Genomic DNA, 13,304 nt, shown 5'->3' with positions numbered 1-13,304 from the left:
TAGATGTCTTCTGGAGTCTGTGGATTCTAAAGATGCAGTGTGACTAAGCATGGACCAACAAAGAGCTTGTAGCCAAGGTGCTGTATGTTTGTACATCTTTAAAGCTACGTATTACTTGTAACGAAACCGGCGCGGCGAGCCTTCGATCTCCAAGCTTCTCTCTCAACGCAACCGAACCAGTCTTATCATATTTATCTCCTTTGACCAACTACGCGCTCCGCGTCGTATGTTCTCCCTTACAACTCCGCCGTGACTCTGCGAGTCTAGTCCGGCTGTCCCTCTTGAACTTGTCTGAACCCCGCATCAGCTATCACGATGGCTTCCACGGAAGCTGCCTCTTCCCTGCCGGATAGTCAGCAAAGGAAGGTCAGCGCAAACCAACTAAACAAGATATGAAGACGTTCCTGACTCTAAGTTTGATTTAGTTCTACCCCGATGATATCTGTGTCTTGAAATCTGACCGTTCAATGGTGGGGATCGTGGATGTAAGTACGGTGGAAGCTGGGAAGTAGCCATATTGAAACGCTCTCTGACACGCTATAGAGGACATTCTACGATGTATGCCCTTGGCGCTTTCTTTTAGACCGCTTCACGAAGTTGACTTCTACCTAAGGTCGAAACTCACGAGCCCCTGGAAGAGAGCCTGATTGTGTCGCATGTCCCTGTACCCGAGAAGGAGCTGATGGAATTTTTGGATACCGGCGTGGTAGGTAGCTGGCGGAGATAAGGTAGATACAAGGATATAGCTGACTGCTCATCGCAGCCAGGGAAAGGATACGTTTATGTTGCTTTCAGCGAGCCAACGCAAGGGAATTCGCTCGTCCACGAGGACGACCTTGAACTCGTCGATCGACCATTGGAGATAGGCCATATCGTCAAACGGCATCCAAGAGATACAGTCAGCGGCACGGTCATCAGCACGTCCACTAAATGTACTCTCGAACCTATTGCATTTAGGTCTATCGATCCAAATACAGGAGAATATGGTGCTCTACGATTCTCAGAAAAACCTCCGAGCCGTTCCGGATCGTCTGCGGACCAGCACGACGTGGACAGCAGTACGCATGAGGCGCCTCCATTACTCCACGATATACCTGCCGAAGAGCTAATGGATTCCGATGAATTTCGGGAAGGCGACTATATCATTTACCGCCAGAAAGTTGGAATCATTCAGCAAGTTGATCGGGATGTTGTATTAATGCAGGCCAACAAATCAGTGGTGTCCCCGTTGAACCCTTATGTCCTTGAGCTTCCCCTCTCCATTGGCAACAAACCTATCGTCTCCCTTCCTAGCGGTCACGAAACCCTTCCGACCAGATTGGATGCGCCAGCAGGCGACGACATTGACATGACAATACCGTCAGAGACCTTGTATGCGGGGCAATTTGTCAAGACAACACATAAAAATCTGAGACGAGGCGAGTGGATTTCAGGTGCATGGACCGACATGCAGGACCCTGAAGGACATGTCCTAGCTACGCCAGCGATGGATGTGCATGTGGATTGGCTGTGCTCGAATATTTTCAGTGTGGGACTTCCTTTCTTTGGCCCAACTAGCGAGGTGATCAGAGCCTCTACATTACAAGGGCAAGCCATAACTTACAATTATGGGAGACTACCTAGAAACTCACAAGAGCGAAATGTCAAGTGCGGTTCATATCTCACTATTGGAGACAGGGTCCGGTTTCGAGACCCAGCGGGCGCTGCCGTGAAATATCCACAGTTTGATCGAATTCCCAAGGATCAAACGTTTGGACATGATCTCAACATCTTCAAAGTCGTCTCCTGCAAGACGCAAGTTACCATTCAATGGCAGGATCTGAGTGTCACTACAGAACCAGCTACTTCTTTACATAAGTTTTCGGGCCTCGAGAACGAGGTTTGGCCAGGAGAGTTGGTCACTCTGAAGGAAGAGATTGAGACTGAGACGATTGCAAATACTCCTCGCAATAGCCCTGGACCGCTAGATTTTCCTGCCGATCCTCTTCGAAGCCGCCTTCTCCTCCGGCCGAAGAAAATAGGTGTTGTACAATCTGTCAACAGCAAGGAACGGATTGCTTCCGTTCGTTGGTACAGAGATCCTAAAGTTGAACTGCTTCATAACGGGAACGTCTTAAAACCATCCTCTGTCCTGGGTGATCTTGGGGATGAGATTACGGATGTTTCCATGTACGAGTTGACTACTCATCCTGGCTTGGTCAAATCGAGGGGCGAAATGGTCCTATTGGTCCCGGAGAAAATCCATCAATCAAATATACCACAGACACCTTCACATCCTTCACCAACAGGGGCTGGGCCCTGTCTTCTGAGTTACTTATTCCCAGCAAACTTTACCCAGACGAACATGTACCTCGACCACTTGAAGAGTGTGCTTGTTGAATTGGATTGGTTCAAAAACTCCGTGGATACCGATCAGACCCCTTTACCACCGCGACATAGTGTGCGCAGGGACGATTTCAGTCTTAGTCACCCAATTGACTGGATCGGACACATTATATCTCTGGACATTGATGGCACCATCACCGTTCGACTCGCAGGACTCCAGGAGTGTCGTGATGTCCGTGTCCCTCTCGAAAAGATTTTGATGGTCCTCGACGACGATGCTACAGCCCCCAGTGGGCCATCAGACCCGATGGATGACGACGAATTCGAATTTTATGAACCTGATGACAGGCCCATCATAAGGACAATTGAGTATGAAGGCGGCCAACGACTTGATATGGATAGCGGTGACGAAATGTGGATGACGGAGGACGAAAATGATGACATTGATGATGGCATTAATGAGCCTGAAGTCACAGAGATAAAAGTGGCCGATCGGCCCGATTCAAACGTGGGAGAAGAGCCTAAGGTCGACGAGACTGATCGTACCGCACTTCCTAACAACGGACTGGCCATTCTGAATGCCCAACAACCTACTTCGTGTCCTCCAAATTTCGCAATTTTGGACACATTGCCTCCTTCTAATCATCATTTCCTTCGCACACACACCTCAGAAGCAAACATACAGCGTCTTCGACGAATCCGGAAAGAATACCAGATTCTTGAGTCTTCGTTACCTCAGGGTATCTATGCACGGACCTGGGAATCAAGAATTGACCTTCTACGAGTTGTTATAATTGGGCCTCAAGGCACACCTTACGAGCATGCCCCTTTCGTTATCGATCTCCACTTTGACGAAAACTTCCCCAACTTACCTCCGGCTACATTCTTCCATTCCTGGACCAACGGTATGGGTAGAATAAACCCCAATATGTACGAGGATGGAAAGATCTGCCTCAGCATTCTTGGAACCTGGCCACCGAAGAACCCCGACGAAAATTGGAATCCTTCAAGGTCTACCGTTCTGCAGATCTTGGTTTCTATTATGGGTCTGGTGCTGGTTAAGGACCCGTTTTACAGTACGTCTCACCTGGTACTCCAGTTTCATTAGTGTTTGCTAATACATTGTTTAGACGAGGCAGGTTTCGAAGCGTTTGCATCAGAGGGCGACAGTCGAATAGAATCCACTCAGTATACGGAGAAGGCCTTTGTCATGACCCGAAGCTTTATCAAACATGCACTGGAAAATTCTATTCCCAGCTTCGAGGATGTCTTGGTATGGCATTACCTCCCGGGACCAGCGGGAAATGGAGAATCGGAACGACCCCAGCTGCTCAAGAAGGCGATTACAGAGGCCGACGCTATGATTGAGCATCACAATTCCACATCTGACAACGGTACTGCGAAAGGAGGGACGGTGGCGTCTCCATTCGTCTCTCGTCTCAGTCTAGGAGCAGTGGTTATGCTTCGGAAGCACATTACTGCTCTGAAAAAGATACTATCTGCTGCTGCGAATAGTAGCGAGTCGCAGTAACTTTCGCGTAGTGACTATGGACTTGGCCTGTAGAGCAAGTCAGTTGGGATGGTTACCTACGGCGGCGGTTCAAGTTCAATGTTGCTTAAGATGGCTTCGGAATTTGTATTAGCGCAATTCATTAATCCATTTTTAATCACTAATAGCAAGTTAACATATTTAACATAGTATTGGCCAAATTGAATAATTTTTGTCGCTAAGCTTTGGCTTTCTATCGCCCGTTCCTTTTGCATTTCCATTCGCCCTCAAAATGGGCCGACAGTCCCAATCACCACAGTGATAACTATAGAACAATAATTCCTTTGCTCTTGCTCTCTGGTGGATAATCTCCTTCGTCTGGTGAAATTTGGAGCGCTCCAGCACAATCTTTGTTTGTTGGGAGATAATTACTGTAGTAGGGAGTAACGAGTGGCCTGAGCATCTGGCGGCACTGGTCTTTCAGATTTTCCGTGGACCAGCGCAGACCCTACCCAACTCAAAACAACGACCAGCGTTCATTAACAGCTACATCTCGACTTCTATCTTCTATCCTAGGTATTGGATTATCCTGGTCGCTTACCTTGAAGCTGTTAGCTTTTTGAGCTGCTGCTCGTTTGAGAGGTCCTAGTTGTCCTTGGTTTTGTCGGGCGCATTCACCGAAGCTTCCTGCCTGTTGTCGCGTTTTGAAGAGCGGAACGAACGCGTCATTACCTAGCCAAACATGCCTTCCTATCGCCTGGGTAAGAGCTCTCTTTAATGCGCATTTTCCTCGTCTTGAATGGCTTGAAATATCTCTGATGTTAGAGATAAATATTGTCTCTATTATACCCTGTTTCGTGTTGTTCATGCTACCTACCTCCAAACCTTGTATTTTGATTTAAAACCATTTCATTCCCTGTTATTATGTCTACATCTTGTGTCAAATTAATACAAAAGAAAATCTTTGTCTACTACGATATGTTGATTTAAGCTAACACTTCTTGATAGAGGAGGCGTCCACCAGTCGTGCTGGATGCCAGAACAAGGAGTGTAAAGATGAGAAAATCAAGATCATGAAGGGCGAGCTTCGCCTTGGTACTTGGGTCGACACCGAAAAAATCCAAGCATTCTTCTGGAGGCACTGGTAAGCTTCTCACAAGGGCGTATTATTCCCACATGTTATGTGGTAACATTCATGCAAGGGGATGTGTCACTCCTAAGATCATCGCAAACCTCAAGGAAATCCTAGAGGAGGCTGGCGACGAGAAAGATTACACTGCTTTGGATGGCTACGAAGAGCTCTCCCCCGAGAACCAGGCAAAGGTCCGCGAGGCTCTGGAACAGGGTCACGTCGCCGATTCCGAATGGAAGGGAGTAAGAAATATGTTTTTCCCCCTCCGAATAGTTCCCAGCTGAGAAAGACCTTAAGGATCTTGAGATGAACAGACCTGGAATGACCGGGTTCCGGAAGCGTGCGCCGAAAAAGAAGGCTGGAGCTGAGGTCAGTGCCTTTCGTTCATTGGTATCCAGTCCACGACTGCTAACATAAGTTTTAGGCGAAAGATGCTGATAGTGACGCGGAGAAGGAGAGTCCGAAGCCAAAGAAGCGCGGCCGTCCTGCGGCTGATGGAAAGGCTAAGGACGGCACTGAGGCCCCGGCAGCAAAGAAGGCCAAAAGGGATGTTCGTGCCAAACCGGCAGCAGAAGAGAAGGATGGCGAAGAAGCTGAGACGTCTCCTAAACCGACGAAGCCTGCTGCCAAGAGAGGTCGACCACCCAAAGCTGCTGCTGCTGCGGACGAGAAGACAGAAGAAAAGGCCGAGAAAGAAGCCGAGCCAAAAACGAGAGGAAGAAAGCGCAAGTCCGCTGATGCCGGTGCTAAGACAGAGGAAGTGGATGACGCCAGCGAGAAACCCTCCAAGAAGGGTCGTAAAGCTGCTACTGCACAAGAAACAGAGGCCGGCGATGAAAAGCCAAAGCGTGGTCGTAAGAAATCCACCGCTTCCGAGGAATCCAAGGCTGTCGAAGACGAGACTCCTGCAGAGAAGCCCAAACGCGGACGGAAGAAGAAGGCTGCTCCTGACAGCAAATCCCAATAGGTATTTCTTCTTATCCTACAGCTCCTATAGTTCTACTTGTCTAATTCGCGTGTTTATTGAAGACGTGCAGCATTGCCCTGTCTCTGTCTACCGATCCCAGGTCCATTGTTCTATCGTCAGTCTTGATGTCTCGTCCTCGTCAACAGCACTATTCTTTCCACAGTAAGGTCACGCTCATGCAAGTCCCGAGGCTAGTTCATCGGATTGTGTATTTTCTATCCTCATTTTCCCTTCATCCGTGTCTTAAGACTGAAGTTCGTTTTGTAATTGCACGCGAGTGAGCTAGGGGTCTTTTTACATAATTGTGGATTGTCCAAACTCGCCTGACTATAAAGTCTCATCTTCCAACCATCAAGACTTGGCAAACTCTGGATTGAATTGAAGTTAGGTGTTGAGGGTGGTTTGTTAAGGATCAGCAATGACCCGGTTCTTGATTAACGCTAGATAATCTAATATTTGCCATTATTTTTCTTGGCGCCCAAGGATAAGTCTAGCCTATATCTTGGCCTTTCTTCGTTACTCTTGTCCTAATTGTGCGAGCGTGTTCTGGTCTACTATTCAAACCGCCAATGCTTAGCAACCTATAAAGAAATTGCCTAGGAGTATTTCAATCTCCTAAGACTGCACTCTAGCCTATCCGTCTCAATCCTTGCGACTTTATGGCTATTATCTTTTCTCATGATCGTGAATTGTTTCCTCGCTATGATTTCTCTGGGTGCTACCACTTCCAATCCGCTCCTGCCCGAGATAGCGGGATGTAGAGATGGGGCAACAAGCAATAGAAGCATAAAGTAGATATATGCAGTTATATTGCTTGGCCGAACCTGTTGCCTGCGATCGGTGTTGAGATGGCAGACATTCCGTCGCTTGTCCTCGAGATTGCCTTTACCCCCAGTTGTGATTCTTAAGGCAACACAACAGCAAAAAGGCCACTTGTTAAGCAGCATACACTCAGAAGCGCAGCTGCTGAAATTTTTGTTGTCCTCTGTTGCACACCGTGTTGTTCTGGCGGTTGCTCGCTGACCTTTTCTCCTTAGCCCTAACAGGTACTGAGAGCGATGTTGAGCATGACTGCGTGAATGCGAACCAACCTCAACATCCACTTCCACCCCCCGCAGCATCTAACGTGACTCATGTGCCAGCCTCCAATTTCTTTGTTCCTTGTGTTCTAGGGTGGCAGCGAGTATTGGTCACGGTCACTCGCATCCTTCCTTCTCACGTTCTCCCTCTCATCTCACCCTTATGTTCCATTACTCCATCTTCCTACTTTCTGGACTCATCTCTTCGTCCATCTCTCCATCCTGTTATCCCCTTCCCTACCCTATTCTCATCTCAATAAAGCCTTCTCTTCGTTCTTCTAACCATTGACCACTCATCGTGACCCTTCTATCGATAGTGAGTCTACCGAGCACTTCGTCTTGTGTTCTTGCTTCCAATCGTCAGCCAAGTTATCGAAGACTACTCTCAGGATATCGATTATCTTATCGAGGGAGATCTCCTCTCATCCTCTTCTTTCGTGGTCGGTATCCTGCCGTGTTTTGGTACATCAGCCATGGAGACGAACATTCGTGCTCATGAGCTACCCCCTTCAGAGGTCGTCTGCAGAGATGGTCGTCCGAGACCTCGTACGATGGCTGCAGTCCCCAACTACCTCTCCTTCCATCCCCGTCCAGTTCCAAAGAACCAAAAGTGCTTCGAGAATGACGGGCCTGGAAGTCTGTCCGCTGCTGGTGTCAGACACGATAACGATTTCGTCAACGTCAGGGACATCAGAATCCTACCCACTACGGATGAGATCCTTTCTCTGAGAGCTCCTTATATGCCTTACAAACGTTTCAACAAGCCTCACTTCCTCGAGCGTGGACCTGAACGTATTATAGACACCCTTTTCCGTCAGCTTCGTCACGACAATGTCGAGCGGCTCAAAGACTGTGTCTATGTTGCGGCACAGAAACTTTGCTCGACCGATGCACCCCCAGAGGACTACGATCCTTGCCAAGAGACACCAGCTGGAAATCGGTACTATATGTACTGGGGGGCCGAATTCGAGGACCTTCGATTTGAGGACCGTAAGGGTCTATTTGTTCAGTTTAGCTACAACTGTCCTAAGAGCATGAGGAGACGTAAAATGTTTACATCCGGGAGATTCGAGAAAGGAATGCTGATGGCCGCTGTTGGGCTTGACGATGACGGCGTTAGCCTATCTGCCACTTTCTTCGAGGTCTTCCTACCTCAGTGTACAGAATCGATGGAGATTCGAGGCGGAAATGGTGTGAGAGGTAAGCTTCTTAAACCCTGTTGATAAAAGTCATGGCTCGATTCTGACACTTTCAATAGCGGCTGTACAGTTGCTTTTTGCACAGAAGGAGTGTGAAGAAGACATCACCCGTATGGTTTTCTACGCCCAGAAAATCTACACGGGTCGATTCGTCTTGGTTGAGTTCCCGAAGCACCTGTTGAGCGGATTCTACCCTGTTCTGAAGAGAATTCAAGAATTTTCGAGCCGCGACTTTGCGTTTACTCGTTACTTCGCACCACGCAATCTCGAAGAAGAGAATATCGGATCGCTCCCTCCTTCTTATGTGGACCAAGAATCCTCTGTTCTTGATTGCAACGCGATACGGAAGAATAACGAGGGAAATTCACACTCAGAAAAACATCCGTTACGCGATCTAATTAAAGATAAAAAGAAGTTCCTCGACATCGTAAAATCGGAAACGACTCTCGATGAAGGTCAAGCAGAAGCATTTGTCGAGACACTTACGAATGAGATTGCCTTTGTCCAAGGACCGCCGGGAACAGGCAAAACCTTCCTCGGAGTAGCGCTCACAAAGGCTATTCTCGCAGCTGGAAAGTCCGGCGAGAAACCAATCCTAGCGGTCTGCATGACGAACCACGCGCTGGACTCGTTCCTCAAGGATCTTGTTGACCAAGACATCACCCAGATTGCTCGCCTCGGGTGTGGTAGCAAGGAGGAGTGGACAGCTAAGTACAACCTCAGATCGCTTGTTATGTCAGTGAAGAGCACGGAGAGAGAGCGAATTGAGCGTTGTAAGGTTCTGCACGAAGTTCGAAGTAAGTGTATGGAAATTCATTTATCTCTCATATGCATAGCTGACAACCAAGTAGGCTTGTCTACAGATGGAATTGATATTTGCGACTCTGTCAATACCCCCGAGAGGGTTGGGTGGTTTACTATTGCACAGCACCTCGAAGCCAACGAACGTTATCACCCCATCCTTAATCAATTAGTGATTGCTGCACGCCCAGACGATGGCCTCCATAAAAAAGGTCTTGATAGGAAGGCCGGTGCATTTCCCTACGTGTTTTGGAGTTCTGGTGGAGATCTCAAAGTCTTCGACATGAGTTTGACTGAGGAGTTTGCGTCGTTCTTGGGCCAGAACGATCCAGACGGCAAGAATTCCCTTACCAACTCAGAGATCGTGTCCAATGTTCTTTGTGATATCATCTCCAAAATACAAATGAACAGTCAATGGGCTGAAGAAAATATTTGGAAACTGCCATTTACGGAGAGAAAGGCGCTGATTGCCAAGTGGGCAAAAGAAATAGACCAGAAGGCAGTCGCACGGAATATTATTGATATCCACTTCAAGCATCAAGAAGCTGTTAGCCAACTGAAAGCTACTCGTCGCTCTGCTGATTTACGTTGCCTCGAGAAGCAGAAAGTGATTGGTATGACTACGACGGCGTGCGCATCAAACTGGGATCTCTTACAGCGTCTGAACCTGGAAGTTGTCATATGTGAGGAGGCAGGTGAGGTCATGGAAGCTCACACGCTCTGTACGCTGTTTCCATCTCTGAAGCATGCGATCTTCATTGGGGATCCCCTACAGCTCAGGTAAAAATACCCTGTCAACTACAGAGTATGAAAATCTACTAACCTACAAAATTACAGACCTCAGATTTCCGAGCAGTCCTTATCCCTCGAGACCAAAAACGGACAAGAATATCGACTGGATGAATCGCTTTTCGAACAACTAATGGACCAAAACTCCGGAATCAGAACGTTGCCTCATTCACGTCTCACTGTCCAGCGCAGAATGCATCCCGATATTTCGGCCTGTGTTAAGAAGACGCTTTATCCTTTCCTTGTTGATCATCAATCTACATCCACTCACCCTGAAGTTGGCGGTCTGTCACATAGGACCTTCTGGCTAGACCATAACTCTCCAGAGGAGAAATCAGCAGCATCATCCGGAACCACGAAGTCTTTCTGCAATCAGTTCGAGGTGGAGATGGTATGCGGACTTGTCCGCTACCTGATCAACACAAACTCATATGGACTTGGGGATATCGCTGTTCTGGTAAGGCTCCTTGAGCATGAGTCTCTTGGTAGATTACAGTGCTGACAAAGTTAGACGCCATACAATGGACAGCTCGCCCAGTTGGTGCGAAACTTGCATTCCACCGCTAGTCTCTACCTGAGCGATCAAGATAAGGCGACTTTACTGGACGATGGATTTTTGGAGGAAAATGACCTTGAGAGCGAAGGACGCCTTGACGTAAACATGATTGATATGCTCCGCGTCTCAACTATGTGAGTACCTCTACGGGACGTCTCCGGTGGTGATCACTAATATAAGACCAGTGATAACTTTCAGGGCAATGAAGCGAAGATTGTTATCCTTTCCACCGTCCGTAGCAATGTCGAGAACCGCCCTGGATTCTTAAAGACCTCGAATCGCATCAATGTTGCATGTAGCCGTGCTCGCGATGGCTTTTATATCTTCGGGAGTTCCAAATGCCTGGAGCAAGTTCCCATGTGGAAAGACATCATGTGAGTCACATCCTATCTGCCTTGACTGGCTTTACTGACAATTGGAGTAGAAACATTTTTAAGGAGTGCGGTCGACTTGGCAGCTCCCTTCATATGACACCCTGTTCCCGTGAACCAAAACATTGTGACACCGTGTTCGAGATCAAAAAGCCATCAGATTTTGATAATATACCTCCGTGTGAGACTACTTGTGGAGCAAAGCTTTTCTGTGGACACACCTGTACCGAGAAGTGCGTGATCCTCACTTCCCCCATCTCCGTTCAAACTAATCGAGATAGGTGTCATCCCCCTGAGCTTCATGAGACGAGCAGCATGAAATGCAAAGAGCCCTGCAACAAGATTCATCCTGACTGCGGCCACCCTTGTGAGAAGGCTTGCGGTGAAGATTGTGGTACGTGTACTGTCGAGAAAGGAACGACTAATCTCGATTGTGGCCATGTTGGAGTCGTTACTTGCGATATCGACTATTGGGGTGTTGTTCCCAAATGCAATGCTATTGTTAAAGAAGTAAGCTTGGATTGTGGGCATAAGCTTCACATCAAGTGTGATGAGAAGGATAAGGAGCCTGTTTGCGTCGAGAATTGCGCCACAGTACTCCCCTGCGGCCACGAGTGCAAAGGCAAATGCTCACGATGCCAGGAAACTGGTCATCTACCCTGTGTTGGAAAATGCAACAAGGAGCTCCCGTGCTCCCACAAGTGTGTTTTCGAGTAAGTCATTCTTCGTCTCAATCTACAAAGTCCATTCTCTGACAACGTACTTTCGGCCCCAGCTGCCACGGTACTAGCCCCTGCCCTCCTTGTCAGCATCCGTGTGAGCGCAGCTGTCCCCACGGTAAATGCGAAAATAAATGCAGCCAGCCTTGTGACCCGTGTCTGCAGATTACAACCTACGGCTGCAAGCACCGCAAAGAAATGTCTGTCTTGTGCTGTCTGTCATCGTACTTTCCCCCTTGCAATGAGTACACCTATGTGCATCATGATGAATGTGGTCACCAAGTTCCTGCGTTGTGTGGTAAAAAATCTCCTAGGAACTGCATCGAATGCGAGACAGGTGCTCCTCTTGCAGTTCCGACCATAAATCTTCCTTGTGGTTATGATATGGAGCTGGATACTCTCGAGGCACATGCAGAGATTTCCAATGTCCGCAACCCTGAAGAAAAGAAGGGATCAGCCAATTCCCTCTCCGGAGGTCATCTGAAAACGATCGACCTCACTTGCTCGGAATATGGAAAGCTTGCAAGAGCCAAGCAGACAGAGGTCCCAAGGCTTGCGGAAGTCGCGGACAAGCTCATCACGAAGATGGCGCAGTATATCGGAATACTTGGGAAGCGACTCACTTACCATGAAGTTATGCTTCGGAATAGCTTTCCCTCGCTAAAACAAGGATTGCGATCATCTCCGCTCGGGTTTGCGGCTAACCGGCAACTGATTTCTGAACGTTTCAGAGGCCTCACGGAAGTTCAGGATCATATAACGGCGGTCAGAGGTATGGTGTGCCCCTTGAACCATCTAGCAAGACTTCCGCTTAATTCCAACTTAGAGGACCTTGTCATCCCGGCTGAAGAGAATCTTAGTTACCTGGTGCAGCTTTATCAGGACCAAGATCTTATTCCAGCGTACAATCTGCAGTTTAAACTCCGATTTGATCTTCTGTTTCGCAGAGCCCGTCATGCTTTTCTCAAAGATGTCCTTGAAATCGTCAAGGTTTTAAAGACGTTCAACGATCCTTCATATCCTGTTGAATTCCTTGCCGGCTCCCTTTGCAGCACCGTCAAAGTCCATGGACAGGACAACGTTGATAACCTCAACAAGCCAATTGCGGATTGTGTATCCAAAAAACTTCCATGCCTCGAAGTCGAACTCCGACTCCTTCAGCTCAGTTTCCAGTGTCTTCACCAGGCAGCTGCAGATGTGGACGGGTCCTCTCGCCGCTACATTTATTCTGACGCATCCATGAAACGGATCCTGAACCTCTGTCAGATGTATCCTCACACTGCAAGCCTATACAAGCAACAAGCCGAGTCAATCAAGATCTCCTTGAAGGCCGGGAGATCCCCCGGACCTATCTTCATGGAACAAACACGTGCGGCAGAGCAGAAGTGGAGAGAATGCGTTCCTGGAAATATAACTACGTGTACCGAGTCTCATCCATACCCGGCAGCTGCTTTTGAGAACTGCCCTGAGTGTGGTAAGAAGGTGACCCCTGAGGAGCCGAATTACGAGCAGCACCTCCACGAGGACAAGTTCCTCGACTGGATGCGTAATCGGGGCTCTGCGGTGAACAGGAAGGAGTGAAAGAAAAGCATATGTTGGCTAGAGTCTCTATGATCTGGTGGTTTCTATTCTTCTGTTTTGTATCTTCTGTTAGTTTGTGGAAACGAAAGGGAAATTGTCACTGAAGGAATATAACTTAGAAAGTCCAAAAGAGACGGTTATTGTTTATGAAAAGGCAGGGCAGTATGCTACTCAAGAACATCACTTAGAAAAATGCAAAAGGGTTCCTATTATAACTACTTACATGTTCTCTTCGTCGGCAGGATCCTAGTGGATGCGTATTCATATATTTTTAGAAGGGGCAGTATTTCCAACTT

General features: G+C 47.9%; 3 protein-coding genes across 3 annotated transcripts; all 3 read left to right on the top strand.

The window, feature by feature from the left end:
* Window positions 1–315: 315 nt before the first annotated feature.
* VTN00DRAFT_8346 (uncharacterized protein) lies at window positions 316–3,856 on the top strand (the record flags this gene model as incomplete). Its single annotated transcript, XM_069435190.1, has 6 exons — window positions 316–366; window positions 426–485; window positions 544–558; window positions 614–706; window positions 764–3,401; window positions 3,456–3,856. 6 exons carry the CDS (start codon window positions 316–318, stop codon window positions 3,854–3,856), a joined length of 3,258 nt encoding a protein of 1,085 aa, XP_069286612.1.
* A 700-nt stretch (window positions 3,857–4,556) lies between these two features.
* On the top strand, window positions 4,557–5,913 carry VTN00DRAFT_8345 (uncharacterized protein; the record flags this gene model as incomplete). Its single annotated transcript, XM_069435189.1, has 5 exons — window positions 4,557–4,575; window positions 4,823–4,958; window positions 5,017–5,188; window positions 5,244–5,315; window positions 5,371–5,913. The coding sequence occupies 5 exons, from the start codon at window positions 4,557–4,559 to the stop codon at window positions 5,911–5,913; spliced, it is 942 nt and encodes a 313-aa protein (XP_069286611.1).
* Window positions 5,914–7,465: 1,552 nt separating this feature from the next.
* Window positions 7,466–13,008, top strand: VTN00DRAFT_8344 (uncharacterized protein; the record flags this gene model as incomplete). The annotated part of the gene is made up of 10 exons (XM_069435188.1): window positions 7,466–8,192; window positions 8,251–8,988; window positions 9,043–9,772; window positions 9,830–10,238; window positions 10,293–10,471; window positions 10,523–10,711; window positions 11,351–11,421; window positions 11,484–11,524; window positions 11,593–12,199; window positions 12,254–13,008. 10 exons carry the CDS (start codon window positions 7,466–7,468, stop codon window positions 13,006–13,008), a joined length of 4,446 nt encoding a protein of 1,481 aa, XP_069286610.1.
* Window positions 13,009–13,304: the final 296 nt, after the last annotated feature.

This window comes from Thermoascus crustaceus, assembly GCF_041956765.1.
Source record: "Thermoascus crustaceus strain CBS 181.67 unplaced genomic scaffold VTN00scaffold_5, whole genome shotgun sequence".
Classification (NCBI taxonomy): Eukaryota; Fungi; Ascomycota; class Eurotiomycetes; order Eurotiales; family Thermoascaceae; genus Thermoascus; species Thermoascus crustaceus.
The sequence above is the reverse complement of the archived record's forward strand: the minus strand, read 5'-3'. Positions and strand labels throughout refer to the sequence as shown.